The following is a 21,868-nucleotide window of genomic DNA, read 5'->3' on the forward strand; positions in this document are numbered from 1 at the left end:
CGCAACTGTTGTTCCGTCACATTGGATCTACGACTGTATTTGAACATGACTCGAATTTTTCGAGCCGTTTAGGCAACAGTCCAGGAAATCTCAGATTATGTTCGATCTTTTCATAATGCACTGTGGATTTTAGTTACAAAAATAACTGTGAAACACTGACTGAAATATCTTCCAAGGTGCAGCTCACTCGTAACAACAGCAACTAACAAATAAAAAACTTCAATCATGATCTGTCCAATTCTCGAGCTTTCGCTCGTCCTGCCATCTAGTGAGATGTAATGTACTATCTCCAAGACAGGTCTTGCGGCTGTGATTCATTCTCACGATACAAATTACTGTTACTTTGTTACGATACATTTCGGTTGTTCGGCATTTAATTCTTGATTAACAGTCTCCATTGTTTCATCTGAATGTTGCAGTCTTGTGTTCAAACTGATTAAAAGCTGGTAAAGTTTTTATCTGTTATTCTATTATGTGACCAGGGATTTAACTGCTCACTTACAACCTATCATTACTGCCTCTCATAGACAAATAAAATATTTTAGTGAGCTCAGCCAAGTAATACTTTCTAGAGGGCAATAGTTTCTTCTTTGTTACCTTTACTTAAAAATCAACATAAATGTTTATCTATCCTTACAGATCGGTAGTGTATGAGAACTCGTGTTGTAAATTTCTTCAAACACAACAGGAGTTTCTGCAGTGGAAGGATTTATAGCTATTTACTCCAGTGTTTCAAGAAATTGCGAAATTTTAAGCAGAGCCATAGCTTTTTGTTGTGGCTAGTACGTGCTTGCCTCTCTCTTGCATTCACTCTGCGCTAGTCAAATGTCACTGGATTGTTCGAACTAGCTCGATACTGCATCAAACGCTGAGGCGTCTCAAGAAATCTCGAGCCCGTTCGAATGCGAGTATCGTTTGTCCAGCCCTAAGTGCAACAGTATGTTACATAAAGGAAATGCAGTAAGTAGTGACCACTAAATTATGACCACAAAGTAGTTATGAGGAGAGCACGTGGCTAAGAGGAAGCAATGTCGCGACCAGTGGTCAAGGGATATTTAAACAATTATGAAGTAGCCACAGCATTAGATCCAGGAAACGGTTATTGTTTAATTCAAGAAGAGTTATGGGTAAATGCATGTAAAGTGCAGAGGCTAGAGTACTTTGTAACTTCTGTGTGTATTTACAACAATATCTGGAACAAATGCCTGTTAAGTACAGGAAGAGGTTCCAGTAAATTTGTGGACTGAGGATATGCAATATACACAGTCATTACTGTCGACAGTAAACTTCAATGCAGGTGCTTTTGCTTGGTCTAGAGTGGTTTGCAGGGAAAAAAGTTGTAACGATGGTGAACTTAAGTTTTTCTCTTTGTTTTTCAATCTTGGCAGTAAAGAGAGAAGTGAAGGCAAAAATAAAACAATGATATATCGCTGATGAGGTACTACTATGTTTGGGTAATAATAATGATAATGAGTGTATGGCGTTGGTGGTCGGGAGACCCCTCGCGGGGTGAATCGGGCCGCCGCTCCACAAGTTCTTTAACGCCACTACGGCGACTTTCGAGTGAATAAGGATAAAATAATGATGAAAGATACACAAGACCCACTCAACTCGAGGCAGAAAAATTCCCTGCTCCTGCCGGGCATTGAACCTTTTTTTTTTTGTAACCATATATATTTATTTAAATATATTAACAACGATACATTTAAAAAAAGACATTTTATTCCATTAATCTATTATATTCCTAGTGATGGTTAATATTACTGCCATTTTATATGTTTTCGTTTTTATATTTTCCTTTTTCGTTTTTCTCTTATTGTTTGTTCTTTAAACCCTTTTACATGGCCATTTGTTGTCTTTTTTTTTTTTTTTTTTTTTTTTTTTGAGGGGTGTAGACATTGCAGGACAGGCATAACAGTTTATATTTGGCATCGATCCATTGATTTTGAGTTTATGTTTCTGTATGTGATGCACTTGTGATGCTACAGGCACATTGTGTATTATGGTTTGATCTCTTCCTCTAGTTACACTGTTAAGTGGGACAGTATGAGGGAAACGTCACCATTATAGGTGGAGAAGAAGTGGAAGAAACGTTTTTTTTTACATAACTACAGAATATACCTAAACTGAAGAAGAGAGAAAATTTTGTCATATTACATAAGAGAAGCAGAAAGGATAGTGTGAGTAATCAATAGAATTTTATAGGCACAAAGTAAAGGAAATCATTTAAAAAAAAATCTAATAATGTACTACTGTGCATACTTTTAACACTGTTTTGGCTGCGAGTATGACAGATATTTGGTGAGGAGCACTTTGTGTCACTGATTTCGCTAAGAAGAAACACTTTATGCTTCTATACTACACTGTTTGATGCGAGAAGAGAAAGCACTTCATCTTTTGTGTTGCACTTGTTCACTACCACTGCACACGTTCTTCTTGTGGTGGGTGTGGTGAGTTGGCTGGTGGCGGTGCTGAGGGTCACAGGCTGGGGAGGACTCTGGCGATTGCTGTCTGCAGTGGAAACTGCAGGAAGTTTTTGAAGTTCTCGTGGTATCGCCTGTGCTGCTGGGCTGTCTTGTTCTCCTCCCAGAGGTCCATCAGGAAGGCCAGCTGGTCGGTCTGCCTCCGCGCTACGATGGCGTGTGCCGTCATGGCGAGGATCCAGAGAGTCGCCAGTCGCTTGGGCCGTGGAAATGGGTTGCTTCCACTGTGATGCTTCCCGGCGCCGTTCTGTTGATGTGGGCCACCATCTGCTGGCACGCTTCCCAGATGTTGATGGCATTCCCGCACGTGAATCGGTGCTCGAGGGTGTCGGTCATGCCACATACGTCACACTTGTCACTTGCGACGAGTTTTATCTCCGCCAGTCTTTGGTTGGTTGGTACCGTTCAGTTAATTATTTTGTACCATGTCTCCTTCGCATGTTTAGGCAACACGTTTTCCGAGACGTGCCCCCATATTTGTTTCCAATTGTATTGCGGGAGTTTTTGTTCAATTTTGTTTTTTGCCGGCTTCCCTCTGAGGGCCCAGTATATTCTCTTGGCTGTTCTGTGGCTGGGGTTCGCCACGGTGTCCAGAACGTAACTTTTGTTGGCGTAGTGCAGCCTGACGTGTCGCATTCTGAAGGGAATGTGTCTCGTGTCGGCCGGCGCTTCTTGTGATGCGGGCTTGTATCTTCCAATTATCTTGGCTGTGACGCTGTCAGGGTTTTTGTCCTGGATGGCGAGCGTTCGTTTCAGTAGAAGGGCTGCACATCTGGTCTTTATATCAACTACTCCCCCTTCTTTCGTTGGCAGCGAGCACGTTGCTTGCGTCACTTTGAATATATTTCGACGCCACAACAGGTAGTACACTGCGCTCGTTAGTGCTCGCGCAATTTCTGTCGGGATGCTTAAGATTGGCGCCAGGTACCAAGCTTTCCACAGGATCATCGTGTTTATCAGTTCTGTTTTCTGGTGGATTGTTAGCTTTCGGTTCGCGTGCTGTCTGGAGAGACCTCTTATGGTGTGTAGCACGTCCCTCCAGTTGTATGCGGCCATTCTAAGTGGACAAGAGTGTATATATATTCCAAGAACTTTATGGCTTTCTGCTATTTTATACCACTGGCTGTCTGGTTTGAGTCGTTGATTCCCTATCGACAGTAGCACTGTTTTGCTGGGGTTGGTTTGGGCGCCAGACGCTTTTTGGAATGTATTCATGATGCTTTCTACTCTCCCAATATCTTCCTGGTCTTCAATAAAGATGCCTAGGTCGTCAGCGTAGGCTATACATGCTACTGCTTTGCCTCCTACGGAGAAGCCTCTGATGTCGTTTGTGAGTTTCCGCAGCAGCGGGTCCAGTGCTATAGCGAATAGAGCCATTGACAATGGACAGCCTTGTCTCACGGATCTGTCCAGTTTTATCAGTTTTGTTTCCCAACTATTGATTATTACTGTCGATCTCGCAGTACTTAGTATCTTCTGGATGATTGCGATGAATTTTTGCCCAAACCCGAGTCTGCACAGTGTCTCTACGAGATATTTGTGGTCGATCCTGTCGAAGGCTTTGTTGAAGTCCACCGAAATTATGGCACCTGCGCTTCTGGTGGTGGCTGCCTGTGCTATTATGTCCCTGTAGGTACATGTGGTGTGCGCGGGAAGCGTGAACGCTGCCGCAAGACCACGAGCCTCTAATGTACTGCAATATGTTTTAATATAATAAGAAAAGTGCTCTGTGTGGATGGAGAGACTTTGTTGTCTGTGCAAGACGTTGTGGGGCGGTGGGTGGAAAATTTCTATATATTGTTGTTGCCATTCTCAACACAGGCTCTCTAACTACAAAGCGGGCAACCAGAAAGTGATTAACAAAAACGTGATGCCTGTAAATAAAGTTCACTGTGCCCACACAATGGAAAGCATATGAATTCTATATATCGTGAGTAGGCTGCTTCCATATAATGTGACTGGCGTTTACTAAAGAACAGTACAAGGGGATAACAAAGAAAAAAGCAGAATCAATTTTTGAAAGCTATATGTTGTGTACATAGTTCCGCGTAGTCAGCGCGTACACAACTTTCCCACTAGAGCGCGCCCCGCTAAGGCCGGTATTACACTATCAAATTTCTTTGTCAAATATCTTTGTCCAAAATCTTTGTCAAAGATATTTGATGGTGTAATAGGAACTTTGTCAAATGTCGTCCAATATTTGATCAAATCTAGGGCCTCACTGTAGATTTGATCAAAGAAATCGCTTGTCTTCTGTTCACTGCAATGTGACATGTTACCACATGGAGCGCTAGCATCGCTGCAGCGTTCTGTCGTCTGTAGTGTTTTTATAAACATTGCTGGTAAATACAATTGGTGGTTGCCGACAACTACAAAATTAATAGAGATGTATGAAGCTGATGAGGCGCTTTACAACATGAGGCACCATGAATACAAAAATAAAATAAGAAGATTGGAGACGAGACCTGACCTAACCTAACCTAACAACCCTCTCCTGTAGCAAGTCAAGGACTCGGAGTGTTACAGTGAGCCTGTCTTCTGAAGATGTAGCAGTTCTTAAGTGAATATTGTGCTTTGTGATATGAGGATACACTTCACTGAGCACATACAAGACTATATGCTCATCCATTCATAAGTAATTGATGTACCACTTGACATCTTCACTGTAAGCTCACGTAAGAAGTTTTGTTGAATGCTTTTATCGTGTCATCGTAAAACCCACGGCTTCACCCAGATTAGATTAGTTTTTCGTTCCATAGATCCGTGCTGAGAAGATTCTCGTGGATGTGGAACATGTCAATTTTTTTAAGCTGAGGAGGAGATTAGTGTTTAACATCCCGTCGACAACGAGGTCATTAGAGACGGAGCGCAAGCTCGGGCGAGGGAAGGATGTGGAAGGAAATCGGCCGTGCCCTTTCAAAGGAACCATCCCGGCATTTGCCTGAAGCGATTTAGGGAAATCACGGAAAACCTAAATCAGGATGGCCGGAGACGGGATTAAACCATCGTCCTCCTGAATACGAGTCCAGTGTTTTTAAGCTGAAATAACAATACTAATAGTATGAATAAATACAATACATCATTTGTTTCTATTAAAAATTTCGTCAGTGGAGTAGGAGTTGGCCACTAGTAAGTCTTTCAGGCTCCTTTTATACTGATCTTTATTTGTAACTAAATTTTTTATGTTTGATAGCAGATTATTGAAGATGAGTGTTCCTGAGTAGTGGACCTCTTTTTGAACTAAAGTAAGTGCTTAGATCATTTTGGTCCTGGTATTGTATGTATGAACTGAGTTGTTTGTTGGAAAAAGAGATATACTATTTACGACAAATTTCATTAACGAGTAAATATACTGAGAGGCAGTAGTTAGTGGACCCAGTTCTTTGAAGAAGTTTCTACAGGACGTCCGTGAATTTACTCCACAAATAATACGTATTACACGCTTTTGGACTCTGAAAACTTTTGTTTGACTTGAAGATTTACCCCAAAATATTATACCATATGACAGTATGGAATGAAAGTATGCAAGCTCTTTCATTTTTATGTTGCCTATGTCTGCTAACACTCGAATTACAAACAGATTTGTTAACGCGTTTCTGCAGTTCTGGGATGTGCTCCTCCCAACAGAATTTATTATCAAGTTGTAATCCCAGGACTTTGAAGACTGTCAACCGCGTATGTATGGTTCCATTTTTCCGCCACTTCTTTTCCGAATGTGTACACAATGCAATTGGGGTACGTACAACTGCTGCAGTTAAGAACAAGTTGTTGTCAGCCATCTTGAACTTTGACGAAAAATTTGATGACAGTGTAATACCCCTTCTAGCACTACGTCAAAGATCTTTGTCAAATATATTTGAAAGAATATTTGATCACATCTTTGATCAAATCTTTGACAAAGAAATTTGATAGTGTAATACCGGTCTAAGCACAATAGTGCAGGCGCAGTGCTCATCCGTCTCCGCACTATGAGATTGCGCTGTCTTAGAGACGGACCAAATTCTGCTTCCGCCGATCCGCGTATTAATATGTAACGCAGCCAATGAGATTTCTGCTGACGTAGAACCTTTTCTCCTCGTGGATCACACTCGCGCAGTGATACCTAAACACGCGACGTATTATAACGAGTGTACAGACCACCGATTAGTCAGTCTGCATTTATCTGCACCTGTTTGTACCAGTCTACATTAATCTGTACCAGTCTATAGTCAAGTTTCAGTCTGCGCCTAATAAGATTATCATATTCCTGTACATAGCCATGAAGAGAAATGTATAGACACTTTGTCAAGTATCAGAGATATGTGAGAATAAGATTAACATACCAAGACCAAGATTGTCAATTGTAAACAGCATCCAGAATCAAGTCACGTAAAATCTATGATTTTTATTATTTTCATAAATTTGTGTGGAAATTAATCAAGTTCTGTTTAACATTGGTCACCGTCAATCTGCTACTCTAAGCGTCCAAGTGGCATTTCTATCGTCTGACCTAACGGCATAAGATAAACATGCCACGATAAGACCACGAGACATACTGCTGACACTCGCCTACTTCGTTAGAGGGACAAGTCAAATAATCTGATGGTGTGTGTACCGAAGGTCTTACAGTACCCACACCACACTATATATTTTCAAATTGTTTACAAAACAACCTTATCGCCTTCAAAATACACTCCATTACAACTAATACATTTCCCCCACGGGTGTTTCCACTGTTCGAAACATTTTTGTTGTCATTTTTAGAAATGACTGAAAGGTCCTCCCTCGTTTTTTCTTGACTTCATCAGTGTTGTGTAATCGGTGCCCATTTTTATGCGCAGAAACAAAAAGAAGTCGCAGGGAGCCAGGTCAGGCGAGTACGATGCATCAGCGGAACCATACCACTTTCAGCCAAAACCTGAGAGGGATGGCTGTGTGAATAGGTGCGTTGTCGTGATGGAAGAACCAATTTCCTGTCTCTCTCACAAATCGGGTCTTTTTTTAAGAACACGGAGCTGCAAGATAACCCACTAATCTCTGACAGTTTATCAATTATCTGTCGACGATCTATGAGCACAAGCTCTCGAATTTTTTAATGTTTTGGTCGATTCGGGAGTTGATGGACGTCCAGAATGAGGTTTGCATCGATCGACAAGGCGCCATTTTTAGATTGAGCAAACCACTCGTAAACTTGAGTTTCTCCAGTAGAGTCATCTTGTTAAGTTGTTCTCAACATTAAAACAGTTTCAGCAGCATTTTTACCAAGTAGAAAACAAAATTTCACAGCTGCGCGTTGTTCACTTAAACTTGTCGTCATAAAAAAGTTAAACAAGAACAAAACAGTGTTAACAAAAACAGTCACTGCAGATAAACAGCACGAGCCCGGTGAACACAGGCGGAACTGAACTGGCATTGAGTTGCGCTACACACGCCTCGCAACACGACACATCGCACGCCGAGTCGCTGAGATGTGCAGCCACGAGAAGGACGTACCTGCACTTGCTAGCGACGCGAAGGGTGTGGCAGATCGCCGTCTGACTGCGCTTGCGCCGTCTGCGGCCCCATCTGGCCCCCCACTTACGACGACCGATGCTATGGTTATGGATTTGATGGACACCGCTCCGGAAACTTTGAAGACAGCGCTGTCTGCTCCGCTCCCCGATTCTGAAGATGAGAGCTCCACTGCCCCTCCGCCACGTGGATGAAGTGGGAAACAGAAGAGGAGGGCAACAGCCGCGACGTCCATTGTTCGCAGCTCGCCGACCGAGAAGAGGGCCAAGCAAGATTTTGCACCTGACGCCGATGGTTTTGTCCCGGCCCAGCGAACTGCAAGACACATGCAGTCCTCGACGACGCTTCCAACTGCCGTCGAGAACTCATTCGACGCGCTCGCTGATGCGCCGGACCAGCTACCGCGCGATCCTGCGCCAAAGAAAGACTCCCATCTTCTGCCGGTGGTCTTCCAGTTTCGGCTGCCCTATGGGGAACTGCAGAAGTTGTTGCGCAGCTGGACAACGGCCGTGTACACCGTGAAGCCTGCCGGGCGGGACTTGTACAGGGTCACACTGCGCACTGCTGATGATTATCGCCGGGTCACTCAGGAGGCGTCTGAGCATGGTATCCCATTCTATACCCACGCTTCTGCACCTGACAAGGTCTTGAAGATTGTAATCCGCGACCTCCCGTTCAATATGGAAGCCGATCACCTGCATCGTGAACTCGCTGACCTGGGCTTCTACATCCGGGCAGTCGTGAAGATGAAGTCGCCTAAATCACGCGATGATATGCCGCTCTTCCTGGTCGTCTGCTCCGACACCGTGGAGAACAGCAAACTCTACCAACTGACGCAGGTCGCCGACGTTCCGGTTCAGACCGAAGATCTTCGCTCCCAGAGAGGCCCTGTGCAGTGCTTTTGCTGCCAGGGGATGAATCACATCGTGCGCCACTGCTCTATGCCAGACAGATGTGTTAAGTGCGACGGCGCCCACGCAGGACGTGCGTGTCCCCATCCGCCCACCGAGAAGCCAACCTGTGCACTCTGTGGCGGTGCTCATGTGGCCAGCTACCGTGGGTGTGAGGTGTGGAAGCGTGCCATCGCTCACCAACGTGGCCTAACGCCAGCGCCGCGTCCAAAGAAGCCAGCAATGAGATGTCCTGGCGTCTCTTTCGCGGAGGCAACGTCAGGGGCGCCCTCCGCCGTCCCGGCTGCGTTGGCTGCTCCTGCTCCTGCCGCATCCGGGGCCATGCCGACACCTGCGGCTCCTGCGCCTCCACCACAGCTGCTAGTGGCGGACCCAGGTACTGCCTCTCCCGAGACGTTGGCCGGACCGCGCCCCGCCAACCGCCGGCACGGGGGTCGCCACCCCATGGATGCCCAGCGCTCAGCACCATCTGTCGAGCAGCCCCAGGTGGACTCTCACAGCGAAGCAGCCACGCCTTCCGCTTCCAGCGATGGGGCTGCGCCGGCTGCCTCCACCGCTGACCTGGCCAACCTCGTCGCACAGCTCACTGCCCTGGTGACCAGTGCTACGAAGTTGATTGAAGTCCTATCGCAGCAACTCACCGCTGCTGTGCCGATGGCCTCTCCGGCCCCGACCACTGTCAACACTCACCAGTTGCACCATGGGCAGTGTTAGAGGGCTAACGGTCGTCGCGTGGAATGCCAATGGCGTCCGCACTCAAGCTGGCGAATTTCACCAATTTCTTCGAGATGAAGCCGTCGACACCTGCCTTATCAACGAAAACCACCTGAAGCCTGGGGTCGACGTCAGGGCGGCCAACTACTCTAGCTATCGCACCAATTGACTGATGGCGGGTGGTGGAACAGCCGTTCACGTCCGTAATGGCATTCGTCAACACGTGATACAACTTCTGCCACTGGCAACGCTGGACACCACTGGTGTCGTCGTTCACACCTCAGCGGGCGCCATCACGTTCGTCGCTGCCTATCGACTGCCGTCTCGTCCACTGGACCCTGCTGACATCGATGCTCTGCTCTCCTTGAGGGGGCAGGTGTTCATCGCCGGGGACTTCAATAGTAAACATGTCTCCTGGAACTCCAGGATCACCAATGCCGCTGGCCACTGCCTGCTTCAGGTAGTGGAACGGCACCATGTGATTATGGTGGGGCCGTACAACCCGACAATCTTCCCTGACCATGGCCTCCCGGATATAATTGACATTGCGGTCGTCAAGGGCATCCCTCATCAGATCTCCACCACGACGAGGATGGCACTGTCTTCTGATCATCTCCCAGTGGTTTTTGATATCGACCTTGCGCCCTCCAACAGCCCAGGAGAGGCATCACCCTTGCTGGCATCGACTGGACAGGTTTCAAGCAGCCGTGACGGACTCACTCGCCACCGCGCCACGCCCTGCGGAAGGTGGAGCGGACACAGCACTTCTGCACTTCGCGGCCACCACGATCGACGCTGCCACTATAGCAACGCCGCTCCAACCTTGCACTCCGCCTGACTACTCCTGACAGCTGCCACCCCGAAAGCTGCCGCCGGACATCCTTGCGGCCATCACTGAGAAGAACTGGGTATACCGGGAGTGGCAGAGGACAAGAACTGCCGTCACCAAGCGCCTCCTCAACAGGATGCATCGGGACATCCGGGCTGCCATTGACAACCATCGCAACCGCGACTGTAATAACAAGGTCGCCACCCTGTCTTGACAACGGCACGGTCTGGCAGACGACGAAGCGTCTCCTATGCCGCATGCAACGTATCCCTCCACTGCTGGTCCATGGTCAGGCTGTCTGCGAACCAGCTGCGAAAGCTGATGCCCTCGCGGATGTCTTTGAGGTTGCGTTTACGCCGATCGAAGACCCGACCAACGCTGTCCACGATGACCTAGTTGCTGACTGGCTCCCACACTACCTGGAAACACGTGACGACGATGACATCATTGAAGAGACGACGGCGGAGGAGGTGTCGTCCATCCTGTGTGCCCTGCATCCCAGGAAAGCTGCGGGCCCAGACGAAGTCTCCAACGCCCTACTCCAGAAGTTGCCGCCGGTGGCTGTCACTCATCTCGCCGACGTCTTTAATGTCATCCTCCGGTCCTGCAGTTTTCCTCAGTCCTGGAAGCATGCAGAGATCGTGGCGATTCCGAAGATGGGGAAGGATCTGCGTCAGCCTGCGAACTACAGACCTATTAGTTTACTGCCGGCCGTCTCCAAGGTCTTTGAAAGGGTGTACATTAGGCGGCTGCAGGGCCACGTTGACGAGGAAGGCCTCCTGCCAAAAGAGCAGTTCGGCTTTCGCAGGGGCCACTCATCAGTTCACCAACTCCTTCGGCTAGTGGAAGATGCGTACGTCGCCCTTGAGCAGCTCAAGTTCTTCGGCGTGGTGTTCCTGGACGTGTCGCATGCTTTTGACAGTGTGTGGCACCGTGGCCTCTTATTCAAACTTTTTGAACTTGGGGTCCCGACGTCGCACGTCCGTCTCATCCGTTCCTATCTTGCTAATAGGACCTTCCACGTGCGGGCCGTGCATGGCTTGTCCTCCGTCCACCGCATCAACGCCGGTGTGCCACAGGGCTCGGTCTTGGGGCCACTCCTGTACTCGCTGTACACTTCTGATGCGCTGAAGATCGACCGTGTGCAGCTCGCCCTGTACGCGGGTGACACGGCTCTCTATACGAGGAGCCTCAATGCCGCCATCATGCGCCGCCGTTTGCAGCTCGCCGTTGACACCCTGGCAGCCTGGGCCGTCAAGTGGCGTCTACAATTCAATGGGGCCAAGACGCAGTTCCTGCTCGTCACCAGGCGACTAGTTCCTGCAGGTCTGCAACCGCTCACCGTCAGTGGCAGCCCTGTCCCGTGGCGTCCAACGGCGCATTACCTCGGCGTCACCATCGACCGCCGACTCACGTGGGTTCCGCACGTCTGCGAAGTGAAGACCAAAGTGCGGAACAGGCTCCGCATCCTGTACCCGGTGCTGAACCAAGACTCCCAACTACCACCGTGGCTGGGCATCACTGTACAAGGCGCTGCTCCGCCCTGTACTCCAATACGCCGCTGTCGTCTGGGGGAACACCGCCGACATGAACCTGAAGAAGCTGGAGACACTGCAGAAGCGCATCCTTCAGCTGGCCTTACACCTGCCTTACGATTTCCCCACCGCTTATCTTCACGACATCGCGGAAGTATCTCTGCTTCGTGACCTCTTCCAGGCGACCGCCCACACCTTTTACGAATGTGGGGCCGGTCACACAACAACCAAATCCGGACGCTGGGCCGCAAACTGCCGCCCAGCGTCACCACCCGCTGGCCACACGTGCTCGCTGCATAGCTAGCACTGCAGAACTGTGCTGAGGAGACACCCAAGAAGACAATCTACACGTGAAGACGCATTACATCAGCATGCATGGGAGGCAAAGCAATAACTGCTGCGAACTCCATCACACATCGGAGGACAGATCCACGCAAGCCCTGCAACACGAATGTGTACTACACAAGCTCCGCCCACGGCAATGTTATTCCGGTTTTTTGGGTACCCCCCTCGTTTAAGCATATATCGGCTGTGAGCGTATAAGGTGCTGAAAAGCTTGATTGGTGTAGTACATGAGAGCATCACGGGACCAGACAAAGAAGTATGGGTGCCAGATTAAGTCAGTGTTCTAGGCTTCTAGGACAACTAAATGTAAATATCGTGTGACTAGGGCCTCCCGTCGGGTAGACCGTTCGCCAGGTGCAAGTCTTTCGATTTGACGCCACTTTGGCGACTTGGGCGTTGATGGGGACGAAATTAGGATAACACAAAACCCAGTCTCTGACGGGAGAAAATGTCCGACCCACCCGGCAATCGAACCCGGGCCCTTAGGACTGACATTCTGTTGCGCTGACCACTCATTTATCTAGGACAACTGAGATAGGAACAGCTCCTGCGGTGAGCCAAGACTATGTGATGTAGATGATAATGTTTACTGATGATGCAGTGGGAATTATTTGAGTACACATTGATGAGATGGGTAATTGAAGGGGAGGCAGAAGGCCGTAAGAGTAAGTGAGTAACACGGAGGTTTATACAAATTACTTGGTATTAGTTGGCTGGTACCTGCATTTTATTATTGCGGGACCAGAGAAGCAACACATTTTTGTTTACCGTTCCATGCTCAATGCTCTTCTGGAGTTAGTTTCTGTCACACTCTTGCAGACATTATATCAAAAAAGGATAAAATATGCATTAGGTACTGGCCAGAGAGCTAATATTAATCAGAGAAGGATAGAATTCTACCGCGGCAGTCCACAGTCTTTTTTTGTGGATGTCACCTGTTTTGACAGTATTAGCAGCCAAATAAAAGAATAAATCATCATTCTGCATGCACTGGAGGTGAAGAATCGATTTCATTGCCATAAATCACTGCACTGGCAAAGAGGGAAGGCGCACTATCAGCTTTTTATAACTTTTTTGTGTTGCTGACCAAAGTAAACACGAAAACGTACAAAAACACAGGTTTTTTGCTATTCGACTAGCACTTAAAAGTTACTCTGGCCTGGAGAGGAGTCAAATGTTAAATAGCACACTGTTATCAAATGTTATTTGTAACATTACATCTAGTAGTTTCGTTAAATAATGATGTATGCGTCCCCCCCCCCACCACTTTGGAGGGGGGATGGGGGACAGAGCGTAATAGAAGGGGGGCGCTGGCTTTCATTGAAATCTTTGGATTTCATATTACAACGGACATCCGCCGAACAAATATTGTTAGCGTCAGATTCTCCTTCCATGAACCAAGTTAGGAAGCTGCCGCATCGGTAAATAAATGTCGTGTGTCTAGGGCCTCCCGTCGGGTAGATCGTTCGCCAGGTGCAAGTCTCTCGATTTCACGTCACTTCGGCGACGTGCGCGTCGATGGGGATGAAATGATTAGGACAACACAACACTCAGTCCCAGAGCGAAGAAAAATCTCCGAGCCAGCCGGGAATCGAACCGCGGCCCTTGGGATTGACAGTCTGTCGCTCTGACCACTCAGCTACCGGGGGCGGAGACAGCATCAGCAATTCGCTGATTTATTTCGCAACAACTGATCAGTAGTTCCTGTCAGCAGGAAACCTGAGAATCAAACCAAACACGCAGATGTGTAGTTGCTTACCAAGCATTTACCAATCACGAATGACAATAAACCACTGGACAATGTGATTGCCACTTCTTTACAGCGCTGACTTCAATAGCAGATTGTTAATCATAGTACTGTGACGGTCCACACGATTTCAGCCAAGCTTCCGAAACCAGTCGAAAGGTAGTACGTAGGCTAGAAGCTGAGTACTACTGCATGTTCATTGGAAGCAGTCAATTGGATTTAAAATAAAGTAATCCAAGTTCCTCCATTGCCATGGATAAATGAAAGATTCGCAGTGGGGACAAGAGATCCCACGGTAGGGATTTACCGAGTGCCTTCTCCTTCGAAAGTATGCGATTCTAATAAGGAAAAAGATTCGAATTTAATCAAATTCACGAATCTTGTGTGTCTTCCCCTGTTCTTATCAGCGATGTTAGTTCTAAAGCAAAGTGCTAAACATCAAGTTGATAATCTGGCACTACAGTTTAGCAGCACCAGTTTGAATAACGAGGAAGATTGTAATGTGTTTTTTATTTAGCCAACAATAGCTTGTAGAGGGTCTAACTAAGGAGACATCTGGAAAAAAACATCCAAATCGTATGAGTGAAACCCTCGAATTTTTACAGCGTAATTAGCTATAACTAAAACGAAATTTCAGATTCCTCAAAAACCAAGTATTAGTTTCTACGAAAGCATTACGAGCATTCAAGATTTATCGTACTTAATTGCAACATGCAAATCAGCACCCATTGTTTGTAAGAAATTACTTCTTCCCACAGCCGTCGAAATACACGGAGAAAGTGTGGTGTCACCGCCAGACACCACACTTGCTAGGTGGTAGCCTTTAAATCGGCCGCGGTCCGTTAGTATACGTCGGACCCGCGTGTCGCCACTATCGGTGATTGCAGACCGAGCGTCGCCACACGGCAGGTCTAGTCTATAGAGACTCCCTAGCACTCGCCCCAGTTGTACAGCCGACTTTGCTAGCGATGGTTCACTGTCTACATACGCTCTCATTTGCAGAGACGACAGTTTAGTATAGCCTTCAGCTACGTCATTTCCTACGACCTAGCAAGATGCCATATTCAGTTACTATAATTACTTCAAGAATGTATTCTGAACAGATAATATAGCGAACCATGTACCGTCAAGACCGACGTTCATCATTAATGGATTAAAGTTAAGTATCAAACTAATTATGTCCGCTTTCTGAATTCTCATTCCTTGTCCTGTTCCAGACCTCACGCCAGTATAGTTCTTCCCTCCTCACGCCAGCCTGCGTGAGCTAAACCGCGTGCATTTCGGCCTCCACTCGTAACACGGTGTTGGCTCTTCTGCTAACACAAAAGAAAGGTTTGGCGCGAGTCTGAAATCGATACCACTCTCAGATGATACCGTGATCGTCATATTAATGCTATAACGTGACATGAAAAAGTAATTCAAAATTCCCCCTGCGACTTCATGACACCGGAAATCTTTCCCAGCTTCTTGTTTCAGTACGCTAGTGTTACGACCGCGAAATACTCGAGGACGGTCTATTTTGTAAATCTCTGAAAGGGGGGACCGCAGGCGAAGATAGTTTCTTTTCTGTAAATTACTTTTTGCTGACAACAATCTGTGATGGACAAATTGTGTTGTTACATCTAACGATGCGGTAGCAGCGTTTACTGGAACTGAAAAGGGGTTCAAGGAAGAGTGCGCCCTTTCTGCTTCTGTAAAATTCACATATTTTACGGTACACAGGGATGCATTGTCTTATAAAGTAGTACGAACGGAATTAATGAAGTGCTGAACGATGCAGCTCGAGCCTTAAACAGTAGGCCATTTTCCGTCTTTGTGAGGAGACGGGTTCTAACCATGATCGCTTATATCGCACGCGGAAGTACGTCGGTTGTCTCGTGAATTACTCTTCGTCGCGTTGTGGATCTGAAGGATAATGTTCGTCTTTTCCTGTTGAACAGCTGAACCGACGTTTAAGAGAAACTGAATGATCTTAACATATCACTTCAAGATCAAAATACTAATATATTTCTAAACGATAAAGTGCTTGCGTTTAAGAGAAGACTTGGACTTTTGAAAACACAGATGGAGAATAGCAACTGCGAGATATTTTCTCTGAATTCGTCAAGAGGAAAGGGCTTCCATCTAGGCAAAATTAGTAGAATTGGCTTACTATCTCAAAAACCTTCGTCAACGATTCAAGGACAGATTTCCAGAACCTTCATTTGAGTACGACTTGATCCACAACCCGTCAGATCCTATCATACTACACCATTAACCACACTTAAAACAATAGAACATGAGGAGTTAACAGTACTCTGAAGTAATAAAAAATTTGGAAATAAATTTATAGCAAAGTTTCTTAAAAACTTCTAAATGCAGATTCGGAATGATGAAGGGCTGTGGACACGTTATTACCCTTCGCATTAACTTACATGTGTGAGTCAACATTTTTCGCAATGGTATTAAGACGAAATACAGGCCTGGAATGCGGCTGGAAAGGGATCTGCGAGTTCCTGTTTCAGAGATACGCCAAAACTGGTTCTGCTTTCTTCAGAAATTCACGTATACACATCACAGTAAACGTGCAAATTAAAGAAACAGCCTGAATTTTCATCGAGTGCATTTTTGCTCTTATTTCCTTTTTGGATGATCAGTTTGAATACAAGAGAGTTTTAATTGGCATTTAAATGTTGACTGTTCTATCGTCATTTGTACGTCGTAATATTTCACATAATAAACCGTTTTAAACCAATTAGAAACAATGTAGACGGAAAAAGCTAAAAAATGTGTAAAAAAAATTCAGTGAAATGAAGACTTTGCTCAGATCTAATAACACACACAGTCGTGGTTATTTATAAACTAGAAGTAACCGTTAAGTTTCATCTCCTTTGAATAACCCTAATGTGTGGTAATTAAAAAAAAAATGTTTGATATGTTTGAAGGGCAGTCTCTAATTTTTATTATTATTGTTATTGTTGTAACTGTTAGTTGCAAAAATTAGAGCGCAGTAAGTGGACTATTTTTGTGCCAAGGACGAGAAGTGCTGAGGAGGATAGAAAAGTAGGAGGGGGAGGGCAAAATAATTTTCTGTTTCAGAAGGAAAGCACGACGGAAAAAGTTTGAGAACTCCTGGTTGAGCCGAGTAGTCTCAGAATATTGGAATCTGTACTGCCCTTAGCGAGTAGTCTACAGTTATATGCAGGTATAGTTACATGCAGGCATAGAAGCACGTAGAATGACGTGAAAAATCATAATCCACCCAGCGAACTTACGTTTGGAGATATCGGATCTTGCCGCGTGACACTAACTGCGAACTCACACAACGGCCGCCCCGCCCGAGTCTTCGTCATCGGCACTCCGCGCATGCGCGGTGCGGTTTTCCTCTTCGATGCTGATTCCTGCTACTGCGTGGCGCGAGGCAACAGCAGCGGCAAGTGTTTTTCCACGGTGACGCAGCGGCTCGCGGAATTGGCGTTCCCATCTGGAAGCGGCGGAAGATAGCGGTCCGCCGCTGAGGTACGCGCCGTGCATTTGATTAACTGTACCGTGAATCTACAAGAAGAAAGAAAATGTTGGGTCAAGACACAGCAATTCTTTACTTTCTTTAGGCCGGTATTACACTATCAAATTTCTTTGTCAAAGATTTGATCAAAGATGTGATCCAATATTCCGTCCAATATATTTGACAAAGATCTTTGACGTAGCGCTACAAGGGGTATTACACTGTCATCAAATTTTTCGTCAAAGTTCAAGATGGCTGACAACAACTTGTTATTAACCGCAGCAGTTCTACGTACTCCAATTGCATTGTGTGCACATGTGGAAAAGAAGTGGGGGGAGAAAATGGAACCATACATACGAGGTTGACAGTCTTAAAAGTCCTGGGATTACAACTTGATAATAAATTCAGTTGGGAGGAGCACACCACAGAACTGCAGAAAAAGCCTTAACAAATCTGTATTTGCAATTCGAGTGTTAGCAGACATAGGCAACATAAAAATGAAAAAGCTTGCATACTTTCATTCCATAATGTCATATGGGATAATATTTTGGGGTAAATCTTGAAGTCAAACAAAAGTTTTCAAGGTCCAAAAGCGTGTAATACGTATTATTTGTGGAGTAAATTCACGGACCTCCTGCAGAAACCTCTTCAAAGAACTGGGTACTTCAGATTCTTGCATTGGTACTGGGGGAAAATAAGAAAGAAAATGAAACTGTTGGCGGGCCAGAAGTACAGTGAGAATGTCGTTTGGACGTACGAGATTTGCAGGTTAGCTTTTTTTGTTTTGTATTTCATGCCTAGGTACGAAACAAACAAAAAAAAACTATAACTCTCGTAGGCCCAAATGACAGAGTCTCACTATACTTCCGGCTCGCAGGTTAACTACTGCCTCTCAGTATATTTACTTCTTAATAAAATTTGTCGTAAATAATATATCTCTTTTTCCAACAAACAACTCAGTTCATACATACAATACCAGGAACAAAAATGATCTGCACAAGGACTTAAAAACACTTACTTTAGTTCAAAAAGGGGTCCACTATTCAGGAACACTCATCTTCAATAATTTGCCAGGAAACATAAAAAATTTAGTTAGAAATAAAGATCAGTTTAAAAGGAGCCTGAAAGACTTACTACTGGCCAACTCCTTCTACTCCATTGGCGAAATTTTTAATAGAAACAAATGATGTATTTATTCATACTATTAGTATTTTTATTTCAGCTTAAAAAAAATCGACATGTTCCACATCCACGAGGATCTCCTCAGCACGGATCTATGGAACGAAAAACTAATCTAATCTGGGTGAAGCCGTGGGTTTTACGACGACACGATAAAAGCATTCAACAAAACTTGTTACGTGAGCTTACATTGGAAGACGTCAAGTCGTACATCAATTACTTAAGAATGGATGAGCATACATTTCTGTATGTGCTCAATGAAGTGTATCCTCATATCACAAAGCACAATTTTCACTTAAGAACTGCTACATCTTCAGAAGACAGGCTCACTATAACACTCCGATTCCTTGCTACAGGAGAGGGTTATGTTAGGTTAGGTTAGGTCAGGTTAGGTCTCCAATCTTCTTAATCTATTTTTTATTCAGGGTGCCTCACGTTGTAAAGCGCCTCATAAGCTTCAGACATCTCTATTAATTCTGTAGTTGTCGGCACACACCAATTGTATTTACCCGCAATGGTTATAAAAACATTACAGACGACAGAACGCTGCAGCGATGCTAGCGCTCCGCGTGGTAACATATCGCATTGCAGTGAACAGAAGACAAGCGATTTCTTTGATCAAATATACGGCCTCGGCCTAGATTTGATCAAATATTGGACGACATTTGTCAAAGATCCCTATTACACTATCAAATATCTTTGACAAAGATATTGGACAAAGATATTGGACAAAGAAATTTGATAGTGTAATACCGGCCTTACGACGTACTCTTTCACACATTTCATTATTCGTGTTTCCTTATTTCACCATAAACAGATTTGATGATTAACGTTCATGGTTGTTCACTGTCTCATTTAGAAAACCGATCGCCCCAGAACAGAAACTTTTTTTTTTTTTCATACCAGCTTTTAGTATTGGAAATTGCAGTGCCTAGAGGCAGTTTAATATAACGATAGCACGTTACCTGTTATGTGGTAGTCAGGTATTTATAACTGAAAATATCTGACAGTTGATCCTCGGTATTTTCTACGTTAAGATCATGTATTTCAACCACTCTGTGAGTGTTAACTATTGAAACTGCCAATGAAGTAGTATCACAAAACTCAGCTCCATCTCTAAACTGCCAATAACATTATCATTACCGAGACAGACATAACGCTAACATTCACACTCTAGCGTTAAAAGGTTTTTTTGCTTTTCACATTTAACCAAATATAACATTGATGATGATAATTTATGGCAATGTTTGCCGACAAGGTAAAGAATGCCACCTTTAACACTAGATTGCGTACTCACGGCAGTTCTCCTTGGCCGTTTTTTGGTACGACTTGGAAAGAGAGAAAAATTAATGAATGATCGCTGATGCGTCGGTTCTCGATGGTGTTCAGGAGACGTACAGATTGATTGCGCGAAAATAGTTTCTCAAATGACCTCTTTACCCGGATTGCTTTCACGCAATCAGACTCTTCAATGAAATTACCTAAGGGACCTATTTGAATAATAAAAAAAATGCAAAACAGTGAAATTTTGTAAAAAAAGTTGTCAGATCGGAAATTGAACACATTAATGGTCTCCCAAATACAATCGAGACACCGCGATAAAGAGCGAACCTGTAACAAAGTTCATTTAAACATAAACATTATTTGTGGTTAATTTAAAGAAAAGAATAAGCATAGATTTTCTGTACAGTGAAGCATCAATATATTCTCAAAGAACAAAGGCGTTAAACTATAAACATTAACAAATTTACAATGAATAAAAAACTTACACTTTTATGTTTTTCTCATACGTGGAACAGTCCAACAATCGCTGCTTTTGTATGTGTGATATTTTGTAAAAATTAAATGTCCTGGCGTGCGCGTAAGTATTTTTTATCGTCACAAGGTTTACAAAAGCGTTTTCTTTCTTGATGATAACGTGGTTTTTCACACTAAATGAAATATAACTTGTAGCGGTGCTACACAACACGTCTTAACAAGTCGGCAACCAAACATCAAAGGTAATGAAGTACATGTTAACATACCGGCGACCAGAAGTACAACTAACTATAAAGACTCTAGAATTTTCCTAACAAATGATAAATTGTTCTTTCTTCTGTTTCGCAGCTTCTTGCTATCAAGCGCTGCGGCAATGATTTTAAATATCTGCGCCCAGCGAGTCATAGTGTTTAAAAGTACCTTTTAAACGCTGGCCGTGCGTCTTGGTATAGGCGCACGTTATAAACAGATTTCGTTTCTTTACTCTCACGTTGTCATGCTTAGTATCATTAAAAACTACAGCTCGATGGCTGTCATTTTCTCATACGCAAAATGTCTGAAATCCAATAATATCACATTGCTTTCCGCGTGAGGAGCGATGACTCCGTCAGGATCATCGCGACTCACGCGTAGTCGTGACATTATTGCATTCGTGAAACAAGTTGGTATTACTTGCAAAAATTCTTTACAATTGATTTTACACACTACATCAGCAAAGTGGTTAACATACAGAGTATCAGGTAAGTATATTCGTACGACTGAAATTGATAGTAATTTTTCCATAGGGTAACTACATGACAATTGAACTGTGCCCTTTCTAATGTATTGTACAAGGATAACAAATGTTCATTTCTCGGTAAAAGATAATGAAATTAAAATAAAGATACTCATACATAGATACATTATACATGGCATAATAAATATTAAAAAATAACAAAGAAATAAATTGCTTGACTTCGCAGGAAGTCTGGGTGCTGTGTGCACTCATGGAAAAAATATGTTACAAAAAATTGACACTCTTGTTTTACAATTAAATATTACAGGAATATTTTTGTCGTTGTTTCGTCGAAGATTTCTTGCAGTAAATACGCAGCACTTTACTTATTTGTGGCTTTCACGGCCTGCAAAAAAAAAAAAAAAATGTTTCACTACACTTGGGTAGGTATGAGTTGCACTGGGAGTGGTAGAGCTTCGGGTATAAATGATAGCACTGCACTTGAGTGGGGAAATTGATTACACTTTCACAGTGGAGGAAAAGTAGGGCATCACTTTCAGTGTGGAGGTTGGAGTAGTTGTCGGGGTGTGATGTTGCATTGGAAATACGTCGTGGGTCAGGAACTAGAAGATTGGTTCTGCAACATGTTGAGCCGTATGGTGGCGGTCTCTATTTCAC

At 44.7% G+C, this 21,868-nt stretch overlaps 2 protein-coding genes across 2 annotated transcripts in view; one reads left to right on the forward strand and one right to left on the reverse strand.

Annotated features, from left to right (window-relative positions):
• Nucleotides 1–17,361, reverse strand: part of LOC124550733 — a 51,825-nt gene extending 34,464 nt beyond the window's left edge. Inside the window, exon 1 of the mRNA XM_047125454.1 lies at nt 17,309–17,361. The gene's annotated coding sequence lies outside the window, so the exon portion shown is untranslated. The remainder of the gene's footprint in view (nt 1–17,308) is intronic.
• On the forward strand, nt 9,107–9,598 carry LOC124550734 (skin secretory protein xP2-like). The gene has a single exon (XM_047125455.1). The coding sequence runs from the start codon at nt 9,107–9,109 to the stop codon at nt 9,596–9,598; it is 492 nt and encodes a 163-aa protein (XP_046981411.1).
• Nucleotides 17,362–21,868: the final 4,507 nt, after the last annotated feature.

The sequence above is a fragment of the Schistocerca americana genome, chromosome 9 (assembly GCF_021461395.2).
Source record: "Schistocerca americana isolate TAMUIC-IGC-003095 chromosome 9, iqSchAmer2.1, whole genome shotgun sequence".
NCBI classification, from domain to species: domain Eukaryota; kingdom Metazoa; phylum Arthropoda; class Insecta; order Orthoptera; family Acrididae; genus Schistocerca; species Schistocerca americana.